Raw genomic sequence first — 13,560 nt, 5'->3', positions numbered from 1 at the left:
GCTTTTCAGTCTAGAAAGGAAGACATGAATCTGATATTCCACACATGTCTCATTCTTTCTGCGAAAATCAGATTTCAGACCGTCTTGTGTGTGTGGGCATGTATGCCACTGAAATGAGACAATCTAATTCGTTTTTCTTTCAATACCATTGGCTACACAATGTAAAGAAAACAGCACTTGTCAGGAAAACCTTTAAAGAAACAGCTCATTCCATTTAACCTGCGAAAGAAGTATTAGCTGGACAATTTTGGCAAAAGAGGATTTAGTTATTACTAAATTAGTTTGATGAGAATAGATTTTTTTATAGGAGTATAATGTGGGAGCAGGAGTCATGCACTATATTTATGAAGCTGTCTACGACCTGTCTCCATGTTTACACGGTGGGGGTAGTCGTTCTTGCATATGTGCAATGAGGTTTTACATGTGTGAGATGTCTGTAAAATAGATGCATGAATTTACAGTAAGCCCACACTGCTTCTTTCCTCCCCGGGGGGGAGGGGTTTCTTTACCCTCTATGTCCATAAATACATGTCCACACTGAAAAGATATTTGTATAATCTTGGGCAGCGTTTGACTGGCAAGCATGATAATAACCTTCTCGCTAGGAGGGATTACTTGCAGAATGCAAATGGCAGATGTGACACATGTGGATACATCATGTTTGCAGGTGCGGGGGTTTTCATGCACTCTATTCAGACGTGTTGAGAAGAGATCAGAATCAGTCATGAAGCCGCCGACACCCCATATGACAGCAATGTTTGAGTAACTGATGGAGATATTGATGAGGATGAATAGATCGAGATATTTATAGCAATAAATTACTGCTCTGTACAAGGTTTCCTCAGTGTTTGTCACGGGCTGCCTCTGGATGTCATTTCCTTGTCAATTTGTGAAGTGAAAGAAATTAAAATGTGATTAAGCCAGAGATAGCGGTTGCTTATTTCTATGTGATCATCGGCCATGGGTAATTATATCGCATGAAGTGGACTAATGAGAAAGCCACAAAGTGTAAATAATGGAAGCTACTCATCCACAGTTTAATCTTGTTAACAGCTTGGACATGTTAATCACTACCATTACTTACTGTAAACACATATAGTGACATGGATGCATTAACCATTATCTGGTGTGGCATCTGGTGCGCTGTTTGCCAGAACATGTGTTGATGTGAATTGTCACAGCTTGAACAGTATTGCACTGTGTTCATTCACTGAAACCTTCTACTGCTGTTTACTCTTGTCTTGGCTGTTTCAGTGCAACGTTTAAATGGTAAATTCAGGGTTTTCCACCTTTAGAGGTTGGTAAGAACATCCTAAAAGCACTATAATATTGAACAAACAGGCTGGAAGCAGGGCCAAACGGCTAGCTTGGCTCTGTGACAAAATGTACCTACCACCATCTCCAAAGCTCACTCTTTATTTTTGTGCATCTAGTCTGTATAAAAAGTACCAAAACCTTGTAAGCACAAATTTAAGATGATTTTCTTCTTGAGGGGAACACAAAATGTGTAGAAAAAAATATTATAAGCACTTGTGTGCTTTTAAATTTCCATCCACTGATATCACCGCATATACTTTAAAGGGCTGCAGGGGGAGCTGGAGGCAGTCCCAGCTGACATGGGGCGCACAGCGGGGCATATCCTGACAGACAACCAGGATTCATGCTGTCACGTTCTTATCTATGGCCAATTTAGAGTTACTAGTTAGCGAAACCTGCGTCCAGAGAAAACCCATACAGGCACAGGGAGAATCTGGGGTTCGAAGCCAGAGCCTTCTTCTTCTGGGGCGACAGTGCTTTTAAATTTGAAGTAATCAAATTCCCAAAGCACACACAGCCGTAGAAGTGTTTTATATATTTTATAGACGTTTTTTTTTGGACTGACTCAGCTGCAATTTGGTCACAGATGATTTGGCCTCTTCTGGTAATCGATGGGTTGATTACCAGACCTCTTTAATAGCTCAGAAATGCAAGTAACACAAATCTTCACCTTAATAAATGGATAGATTACTTCAAAATTAAAGTCAAAGTCCTGCTTGTCATTATTTGTGTGCTTCCTGTAGTCTTATTATATGGCTGTCAAAATAAAGCTCAGTGCTCCTTGGCCACGGAAGGAACAACTCTACACTCTGCATGCAGCAACTAAATGTATGAATATTTTAAGACTCTTTGTTCTTAATATTTCACCTCAAACACTGTTTGACTTAGTGTTTGTAGTGTAATCACACGTTGACAGGCCTTCTTTAAATATACATGGGACTTGTGCTCATGTATATTATTAGGCTAAATCTATGAACTCGTGTTGTCTCTTTTGAGAACACGAGGAGACACATAACTGCTGTGAATCTAATTGTTTTTTTTGTAGAGGCAGTCTGTGCTATAAACATTGTATAAATAATTAAAGTTCAATTTTCTCACTTCACCTTCCCTGATGATAGGTAATTTGGCTTCAGGCTGTCTGAACCTGCACCAAAATAAACGGCAAAACATGCATGTTCATCCTTTTTTACCCATACTTGGGTGTTTGGATACAATATTCACATCCAGCTGCCACTTCAGACTCAGCCAGAGTACTTTTATGATACATTAACTACATTTTGCTTCCATTATTTATGTACTTTTACTTAAACTTGTGCATGGCTATTACTTGTAATGAAGTATTTTTATAACGTGGTATTGCTATTTTTACTTAAACATCTCATTACTGCCTTCAACCCTGCTTATCTGTGACACTCCCCCTAATACAAGCACATGAAGACATTAAAACAAGTTCGCTTCTAAATGTCCTGCAAACATAAACCTGCAACTGGAGAGTGACGGAAATGTCAGTCAAGCCTTGAGAGGAGGAGTAATGAGCCTAAATAAATGAGAATACATGTGTGAGGACAAGCTGGGGACTAATACACAGGAGGAGCAGAGGGATTTTTGTACACGTGTATTTGGGATTAAAATAAACTACAGTGGCCATGTTTGTAGTAATAAAGGAAGACGTTTAATGGTGACGTTTAACACTCATGTGTTTTTAATCTTTTTTGGAAAACAAGGGAGTTCTAAGGTGGAGATGATGGTGGAGAAGCTTTGGCTACACAGGCAATGGATCCAGTCATTGGTGGTTTTGGTGGCAAAAAACTAGTTCCAACATAAAGTCACCTTACTGGCTTTTTCTTGAGATTTCAACCATAACAGGTTATTTTTTTCAAACCTGCACGAACTGATTCTTTTGGCCACTTGAAGGCAGCAGAAACACAGCCGCGAACACAGCACTGACATATGACGACCTTGTCAGCAAACACTTCTTTATTTACACATCCAGCAGACACATAACAGCACTGGCATTCATTTGAAGTTGTGTTTGACCACCTGGTGAGTGTAAATCCAATATTCACTCTTCTTTAAGCTCTGTTTTGGGACTTCACCAACTACTGAGGGAAATAACTGACTCTTTAGCTCGTAATGCTCTACTATATTCTGCCTGTCTGTCTGGACTTTCAAAGACTTCTCAGTTGAAAGCTCAGTAGAAATCTAGGCCTAAAATTCGGATTGTTTTGCCAAATTATTTCCAAGGTAACTAACCAGCCTCAAGCCAACAAGGGCAGCCAACAGCGGGGACTTGAATATTTACTTAGCTGGATGCACAGGAACACAAAACACTTGTTTTCATTCCTCTTTTCTCCTTCACACAATGAACTGAGGTAGGAGTAGAGACACTCTCTCCCGCCGCCCACATCCATAGATCTCTCCAACAACTCTTTGCGTATGCAGTATATCTCTTTGGCTCTGAGCACAGCATACAGCGTAATTACATTTTACCGTGTCGTGTTACACAACTACAGGATCAATGGGCTCATCACAAACACATGCCTGGTAAACAATTGGTTGGCTTACATGCTTGTCATGGTTACTTAATTGTTTTATGTCCCCTCGTGTAAAATCCCCTTGTTGAATTGATATATTAATTAAATCTCTAGTTAACCGCAGTAATTAATGCTAAATCATAATGTACAAAGATATTAAGTCACCACATTCAACTAATGGTGACCAAGGTGTGACTCATTCATTTCTCTCTCTTGGGGCTTTGTGGATTCATATTATTCATTCATGATGTGTGAGTTGATTTTTTTAAATTCATGTTTTATTCAATATTAGCCAGTGTCAGGATATTTTTGCAAGCATCACAACTCTCCACCTATTGTTGCCCTGTGTATCTGTATTAGATCACAGATGATCGGCCCCCTTTGGATCTCATTTCTAATTCAAGCCTGCTTCCTAGAAGTTACACTTGTATATCACTAAATCATAATCCTAATTATGTTTTGCTAACAAACTTAATTGTTCCCTGGATTATGTTCACAGACAATGTTTCTTTGAGTTAATGAAACTGGCACACCGGAGTCCTTAACTTTGTGGTTACGTTTTGGCAACAAAAGCACTTTCTGTGAATTTGGCGGAAAACAAATGAAATAGATATGAAATGAAATACAGAAAACAAATTAAATATGTTGTCACTATGAACTATTTGAAGAGTATTCAAATTTGAATCCCCTTCCCACTCCCACCGCACCTGCCAGGTACAGCAGGCATATTTCGTTCAAACATCATTGTTTTTAACAGTAATCCATTTTTCCCACCTTTATTGCTGAAACACGTATTACTTCTGGCAAAATTACACATTTGAATTAATTTGGATTAAAGCAAATCTTGAGCCGACTGCTGCCCACGACATCTTCCATCCACCCAGCAAGTGAGAGAGAGCCGGAATAAGAGCTAAACTAAGACCCTGCTTGGTCCTGATGCTGCTCCTAGCTAATGACCTAGCTATGGTTGAGTGGACGAAATAGGACTCAGGCTGCCTAAACCACACAAAAAATAGAAAAAAATCAGAGTTTGTGCCCCTGTAGCAATCTACTGCTCTTGACATTCGTGCTAAGTACTGCATGAAAACTTTTGCATTTTTTTATGCTTGAATTGTATGATTGTAAAATCACGACCCATCCTTATACAGATCACAAAGTTAGTTGCACTTTACTTATTGACAAGCTTAGGATAATATGGAAGACCATTTCTGATCCAGTTGATCATTATAAAGAAATACGTTCTCGAAAGTAGGGATGTGCATTTCAAGCACTATTGGATGGTCATTGTGAGCTATTCGAAGATTATTAGAATTTTGAGAAAGTTTCTCATAATTGTTTTTCCCATCACAGTGGCAGAGATGGGCTTCCATAGAATAATCATCTCACAGTACTTATCTGTGAGACTCCACTGCTCATCATAACATCACAAGACATCCCTAATTTATTAATTAATCCTGTAACTTAGGTACATACTACAATAATTAATCAACCTCAGACATGCCATCTGTATTCCTGACAGGACTGGATGCAGGTACCACATCGCTTTTGAACGGAATTGGCTGCAAACAGCTGTTAAGCTAAATTCTTTCATCCCCTCCAGAGATTTTAAAGCTTTCTACTTGAAATCAATTCTATTAGTTATTTTTGTTGCTCCGTTGACTTATATATTTATACATTGTTTGTCTGACTGTAAATGTTTTGTGCGCTCATGTCAATCATGAAAAGGATATTTTAATCTCAATGAGACTACATCATTAGATAAAGTTAAGTCTATTAGTCTATCACATAAATACATGCTAAATGGATGCTATGCTGCAACCAACACTAGTCAGCAGTTTTCCTGAATATAATACATCCATACACAAGTTTCTCAAACTTTTCCGTTCTGATTTTACTGTGCATCAAAAATGTATCTTTTTGAATATTTATATTATTAACAACATACAAAAAAAATATTGGCGCTAGAACCTCATGCTATTATCATTGTTGTGAAGCTCCTGAGAGACTTACAACAGATAGAATATTTCAAAACAAAACAGTTTTTTATCTTTTACTATATTATATTATCGTTTCCCCTGGTACGCTTTTACACAATTTGTTTAATATTTGATCTTGAAATTGTCTTCTTAAATAATTCTGCTATGCTGGTTTCAGTTTGCACACTTTGTCATATCTTGATGCATCTATTTTTGTTTTATCGCCCATAAATCTTTATTTTGTCAGTGAAGCGAATCTTGGATCTCTCAAGTCGCCTCGGCTGGGTAAAAAACGTTTATTCCCCATCTGGGCTGATGTTATTAATCTTCATGGCTCGGTTTCCTCAATGATCTTGTGGTGTCATGTGAAAATGTGCTTTCAGTCGGCTCATCTGCCTCACACATAGCTGTGTTTTTGGAAAGTGACATCTCGACAGCACCTGAGCCTGGCAAATTCTCAGGTTCCTCTGATGATTAAACACTGGACACAATGTGATGCTGTGGTCTGCATGTTATTTGTGGCTAGAAAATGACAGGAACTGCTGTGCTGACTTGCTGTGAAGCAAGTGTATATTCTACATGTGATTTGATAAATTATAAAGCTTTAACTTTACCTATGAAGCTGTTTAATTAATAACCAAAGAAAGCACGTGTTCAAGCAGAGCTTCACGCTACAAGGCAATAAAAACTTTCCCTTTTATCTCTACACTAATTAGGTAATTAGTGTTGTATTGCCAGTGCAGTAACATGTATAGGTGATATAATGTGATAAACACTGCACTGGAAATGACTAACATTCGATTTTTTGAGGCAGATACAGATTTTGTTCTATCAATATATCAAGACATCAAACAGCTACCTTGGAACCACCATGAAAAAACTGAATTTTTACCTTGCAAAACTGAGTTGTGATCAAGAGAAAACTGTTTATATCCAGATAACATGATGATTATATAGAGAGAGATAGCAACTTGACTGAGAAATCAGCAACCAAAGCTTCTCCTGCCCTCTGTATTCCTGCTTTGAATCGCGGCACTGTAAGCTTGATCTCTAACCACCTAATAATGTCCAAGGAGAAGACAGGTTGCCTGAAAAGATGCATATAAAATCTGAGACTTTAACTTCCCTAAAATAGCTTCATGTTAAAAGCATGAACTGAAATTATTTTTTGTAGTTGCATAAGCTAAAATTCCACCAAGCAAACAGCTCTAAATAATTTGCCAGTCCTGTGGGAAGCCATTCTCATTTCATATGCTCATATTGCTGCTGTGTGCGCACTGCAGTTATCCTTGTAGCCTGCTTTGTCATTTAGTGGAGATATTCATTGGAGACTCATATCCCAGCTTTAAACAAGGGAAACCAAGACAGACTCCTACCCCTTTATGGCTACACAGAGACCAGAGTGCAGCATAGCACACTTTGTGTGTCTGACTAAGCACGTCTGTCCATTTATGTCCCATTCACACAGAAATGTAACATGTGTCTCAAGCATCAACCTTCAGTTTTAACAGACATGAATTTCATCATCTTGTGTATCGTGTTTCCTTGCTGCAGCCAAAACCTTTTTTTCCCATCTGTGTATTTGTACATGTTGAGGACATCAAAGCTGCCACCACCCCCGGGGTGCCACTGCACATTTACTTTGTGTGTGCAAGAATCCGGGGTAGAGCCGTGCTTGTGTGGCGGTGGATGTATTAGGTTAGGGGATAGCACGAATGATTAGCAGTAAGGTGTTTTGTGGCGTCACAGTGTGTTAATTGAAATCCACTTACAAACATACAGTATAATGAGTTTCCTGCTAAATGATTCATTCCAGTGTGTATATTTAATGAGTGTGACAGCAGATTGCGCCAATTACTGGCAAGGCTGACATATAAGTGGGATGTCCCCATGTGATATGAATATGACATCCTTCTCCTATGTATTGAGACTAATCAGTATAGATCATGCATGAATAGGCACACTCAATATGGAGGACCGATATGTGTGTTTACATTTTAAGAGAGAGCAGGATTGAACTGTTCCTTGGAGGAATTCAGCTCTAGACACGATGCTGGATTATAAAGTTATATCAACATAAAAGGTTGGACAGATGATAGTGTGACTGAGTGCATGGTCGGGTTTAGGTGAAGGGGAGAAACCAAAACAAACACATCTAGAGACACTTCCTCTGCAACCTCTCACTCATCACTGTGGGCATATCAACGCTTTAAAGCTAGCTAGTGAGTTATGTTCTAAGAAAAACATAAGAAAAGTACTGTTTTAGGTTCTGTTGGTGGGCCCTAACAATATTCCACCATCGACCCAAAATTTCACTTGGAGACCATCTTTTAAAAAAGGGCCAAGCCATCAGGTTTAGACACAAAACAACCAGAACACCGAAATCAAACACAGTCAAAAGACAAAGACACTAAATAAAAATCCCCTGATCGCAACAAGACCAGCAGTCCACAACTCATGGCTTCCCTCTGCAAACATTTATCCTGCTCCCCTCCTGGATCGGGAACACCTCATTCAGGTCTAATCAGGTGTTGAAGACCTGGGTGGAGCCATAGAGAGGAGGGGAAAAAGGGGCAAACAGCACAGGGAACACATGCAGCCATAACGATCTGTAATCTTGGAGGCAGCATACATATAAAAAATGGATCTCAAAAACTACAAGTGTACCATCTTCCATGTTGCACTTACTGGCAGAGGGTTGCATTGAGAGTGGGACACTATGCAAATATGACAGGGGCGGGTGGTTTGAATGTTCCTGCCACAGTGGGTGGTCAAAAAACAAGATGCAGGATTTATTCATCGCTAGTGTTGCCATGGTTACACATACACCGTACGGAGGCTCAAAATGACCAAACAAGACAATCATTTTGCCAAATAATGGAAAAGAAAAAAATCTAATCAAAGTGTTATGTTTAGAGGCAGAGGAGGAGAGCATAACTTTGCTGTGTTACAGTAAAATACATTTTTTTCTCTGTGGGACAGGAGAAGACATAAAATCAATGGAAAGTCTAGCGGGAGAGGAACACACACACACATTGTGGGAGCGAGTTGTAATGGTTCAAAATCCAACAGGAGCAGGATTTAAAACAAACAGTCCTGCACAAGGCTCTTGTACCTGCCACTGAATCACAATCTTTTAATTTCTTTGGCAAATCACTAAGCACTTCCAGACAAACTTTTCAATCTCGTCCTCTTATTGCAGAGCTTGTGTTTCCTGTAATGGTTATTTGTTTATCATTGTTAAACTCACAAGGGGGTGAAATTCAAATAGCAAGATCTGAACATACCAATTTATCAGCAGCTTGCCCAGGCACCACATAGGGACATTGGCTCTATATTAATAGAGAACTATATTGATGCATCAGTGCTGCCATTATCTACTGTTCACTGCTCATCAGTTTTAAAAATCTTCTGATGGAAACCTTTTTCATAGATAAAGAGCAAAACCTTTCTTGATATTGCCTCATGTCCATTATGCTCTTTACAATAACGTCAGCTTACCAGTAAAAGTCGCATTCACTCTTCTGGGCCGCCTCTGACAAAAATACACAAACAGACAAAACAGAAATCCATTAAATACTTGATGCAGCCATGAACAAAGTCGGAGGCATTGCAACTTTGAAACGTCTCTGTGGGCTCATCAAGCCACTGACCCAGATGGCCACCAGGTTGGGGAGAGCGTGCGGTTGTTTTGTGTGAATGTCAGCAGCAGTGTGCGCTTCCGTGCAGAGACGCACTTTATGTGAGTTGTTTTTAGTGTGGAAATCTGTGCCAAGTGCAGCTACATGGTTACTGTATGACCCAAGTCCAGGCCCATGGGGGGAGAGGAGAGAGGAACACGACTGAAGCCAAGCGTGCAGAGAGCAGCCTGGGTTGTGCGCAACAACAACCTTTGCATGTAGAATGAGTTCCAGGCAGGAGGCAGAGAGGAGGAAGCGCTAGAGCGGGTGCAGCAGGCTTCTCAGCAGTGGTATGTTAACACACCAGGCTGTGTGTGCGTGCCTGTGCATCTTGTGCGTGTGTGTGCGCATGTTTGTTATCTGTTAGATGGTAGGGCATGATTGGCGTGCGCACGAGGGAGGATGGGACTGCGAGGCGCTGATTGGCTGTGATCTCTCGGTAGAGGGTGTGGCCAGAATATGAATGACTGCTCATGCCTTTGGCGCTGCCAGGTTTTGGGGACAGTTACCGAGGAGGGATGGGGTGTTTGAGATTGCGCTTGCAGAGGGGAGAGCATCGGAGCTTGTGAGAGAAAGGAGGAAAGAAAAGAGGAGAGGAGGAGGGTGGGGGGCACAGAGAGAGAAAGAGAACAGGAGCTTGTGAGGGGAAAGAGGGAGGGAGCTTCAGGCAGCGAGGCTGGACCACCGCTCAAACACTGCAGTCTTTCTTTTGCCTCTCAGAGGAAACTGTCTTTCTCCTCTCCCTGCCTGTCTCTCCCTCTGCTCTTGCTGCTTGGCCATGACCCGGTTTGGACACCTTGATCTCCTTGCCCACGTAGTGAAGAAGAGAGAAACGCTGTAGAGGAGGAAGGACAGACGAGAAGAGGGGACACCGCACACTTTGCCTCACTGATGAGAGTCTGGAAATTAATTAACCGCCGTCAACACAGGAGGGGGAGCGCAGAGTGAGGCGCAGGAGGAGGATAAGAGGGAGCTGGAGAGGGGGAATTGTTAATGTTTGGAGAGCGGACTCTGGAGAGAGGCAGAGTAACCCCTGTGACACTTTTCAGAGACAAAGGGGACAAGTTAGGGCAGAGGACAGAAGAGAGAGGGACTGGCCAAGGCAGGGATTTAACAGGGATCCACATTTAAGAAGCCAAAGGATGGTTCACTCACACGCGTTACTCATCCTTTCATGCTTCTTTTCAGCCTCGCCACATCCATAACACCGTCCTCTCATCTCCTTTTCTTGCTCAGTGTCTTTCTTTTGTTTGTTTTTGGGTGTCAGCAAAGCAACATCCTCATGCTGAACACTCAGCCGGGAGTCAGCCCAGAGCGCAGCGTTTCATTGTCAGCGGATGTGTGATCTGTCACTGAGTAAAAGAAGTTGATTGGCCAAAGCAGGAGTGCCATTACCCCCCCAACCCCCCTCCCCTCCCCTTCCCCCCCCCCCCCCCCCCTTCCTGGCCGAGAGCACCTGCCCCAGGAATTTCTCATGAGACCAGGTAGGACGTTTCTGGTTCATTTTGCCGACCCAGAGCAGCTGGAGAGGTCGAGTCGGAGCCCTCCAGTCGTTTACCTGATTGAACTGTTGCGAGATGAAACTGCAAAACCAGCTTATCTCTCCTAGCATGACACCTGTGTTTGAGCGATTACAGGGAGGGAAACAGGGATGTGCAGATGTGAGTGTGTGTGCTGGGATTATGTCCTAAATACACAGAATTACACAGGTGTTGCGGCAGGATTACGCAAAGTCTGCTGCTGAATATAGTGACAATATAGGATTAAAACGAGGAAGTCCACTGAAGTGAAGGGCAGCACATTATCTTCCACAGATTAACTCAGATCAAATGTGATCACACTTGGGGTATAATTAAATCAGCCATTCCAGGGTTTGATAGGGGGGTGGGTGGGGGTTCATAATTATTTTGGAGCTAAACTGGGGACAGGTGGAAAGATCCCTCTCTCAGCCCTCAGTTGAATAACTTCTGGTCCCTCGCTGTGGACTTTGCTGAGACCTGAAGTACACAGAGCGACTATCACAGACTCCTAAAGGCTCATTCATCTCCCATCATAATGAGACGCTCGAGCACAGATGAGACTCCGTACCGGCGCAGTCCGTCTCTGGACAGCAAGCCCGACACGCCGCCGTTCACTTCTGGGTTTCACCGCTTCAGTGGAGAGTTTGAGTACAAGCGGCCGCCGTTTGCGTTTGGCTTCCACACGACGAAGGGGCCGCAGACGTCCAAGGGGCGCTACGCACAGGGGAAGAAGTATGTGGTGTTTTACCTGGACCTCTCCTTCATATTCCTCCTAGAGCTGCGGCGTTGCAGGATGGCAGAGGGTTGCATGATGGCCCTGCGTTATGGGATGGTCTTCTTCAACCTCCTTTTCTGGGTGAGTCCTTTATCTTCATTTCCTTTTCTCCCCCCATCCCTGTGTGTGTGTGTGTGTGTGTGTGTGTGTGTGTGTGTGTGTGTGTGTGAGAGAGAGAGAGTTTTGGGGGGTGAAAGTGGTGTTTTGCTTTCTTGGCTTTTTACATATTTTGTTTCTGTTACTCATGTTTTTTCTTGTCTTGTTTAGAGAGAGGTCTGTTTTTTTGTGTTTGTGCAAACCAGAGTGATGTGAGAGGAGTGAGGAAGGGTGGTGGGGGGGGGATGAGAGAGAGAGAGAGAGGCAGATCTTGCATTTAGATCATGTGTACAAAGCCCACTGTGTGGGTGAGTGAAGCTTTTTCTGTTGCCTATACAGCACTCAAAGTGTGGGCGTACACTGCATTGTTTGCGGTGTTAAGCTCTGGCATATTTGGAGCTTGCATTGTGTGTGCACTAGTTAATCACAGTGTTACCGTTGTGCTGTAATTCTTCACCTGACTCTTCCTCACCCTCCTCCCTGCACAACATCGCTTCTCAGCCCATCTAAGCATCTGCTGTCAATCTGCTCTATCTGGCCGATCGTATCTGCTTGCCGTGGGGACGTCTGAGCTCCGGTGTCTGCCTGACTCTGTCAATCCCACTCTGATAGCCCCACAGCAGATGGCTTTCATTCGCCCCGTGAAGCCTGTCATGTTCCACAGCTGTACTTCACATTTAAAGATCTCCATCTCTGCTTCATCTGTGCTTTTTTTTTTTCCACCACAGACTCTGTTTGTGTAATTCGTTGCAACTTGTCACAGAGTTTTGAAGGGGCGCTTGCCTGTGTGGTTACCTAGCTGGGATTACTTTGATTTGTCATACTTCTGTTCTTAAGTACTTCTGCTGGTAATGGAATGAGATGAGGCCTTGAACTATGAAATGCAATCTAGCTGCCAAGATGCAATCTCCCTCTGGGAATGAGTGACCTCCTCACCTCCATATCTTCTATCAGCTATAAGCGCTGTCAAAGAGGGGCTGCAGTGTTTGTTATTAGCACACACACTCTCCTCTCCTCTCTCTCTCTCTCTCTTTCTGTGTGTGTTGCTGCTGGGGATATATAATGACCACGTGACCACGATGAGCCTTCTCCTCCTGAGAAGCCAATCGTGTTATGATCCTCCAGGTATGAAGAGAGGAGCCCTTCCAATATAAAGCCTGGCTTTGAAAATAACGTGTCTGACTCCGCTGATGGCTAATGTCACACCTCAATGTCTCTACCATTTCAGTAGCAATTTACAAGCTGTTATATGTCGAGTGATGCATCTAAGGCCAGTTTTTGCTTATCTCATTCAAAATGTAGACTTTTTAAGGGGGTGACTTCAGAGGTGTTGAAAGCGAGTTCAGTCCTCTGTAGACAGGAGATTGTATGAACACTGATCCAATCATAATGTGTTTAATTTTAACGTTACTTTCACTTTCAGAGCGACACAGGAAATTAGTGTCCACAGCCTGCATGAAAAGGGAACACAGGAGGTGCTCTCATGAACGGCTCTCCCTTAAATTGTTATATAGAGTATTTACAGTATCCACAAGTCATGCGAAGAGCAACTTTTTCATTCTGCAGCGTGCTAAACTGGTTTTATTTTTGTATTTTTGTTTGCTTCGCTTTTGCTGATTTCCCAAAATATATTACCCTAAAAATGATAGTGTGTGCATAGTG

At 42.2% G+C, this 13,560-nt stretch overlaps 1 protein-coding gene across 2 annotated transcripts in view; it reads left to right on the top strand.

Moving 5' to 3' along the window:
- The window catches only part of tspan4a (tetraspanin 4a), a 124,066-nt gene that overhangs the window by 16,142 nt on the left and 94,364 nt on the right, over positions 1 to 13,560 (top strand). Inside the window, exon 2 of one of the 2 annotated variants that reach the window (XM_070830671.1) lies at positions 11,804 to 11,883. In XM_070830671.1, coding sequence (XP_070686772.1) covers positions 11,821 to 11,883 — 63 coding nt within the window. In that variant the 5' untranslated portion in view covers positions 11,804 to 11,820. Of the gene's footprint in view, positions 1 to 11,562; positions 11,884 to 13,560 lie in introns of those variants that run through there. The other variant, XM_070830663.1, reaches the window with a different exon arrangement.

This window comes from Pempheris klunzingeri, chromosome 1 (genome assembly GCF_042242105.1).
Source record: "Pempheris klunzingeri isolate RE-2024b chromosome 1, fPemKlu1.hap1, whole genome shotgun sequence".
Lineage (NCBI taxonomy): Eukaryota > Metazoa > Chordata > Actinopteri > Acropomatiformes > Pempheridae > Pempheris > Pempheris klunzingeri.
The sequence above is the reverse complement of the archived record's forward strand: the minus strand, read 5'-3'. Positions and strand labels throughout refer to the sequence as shown.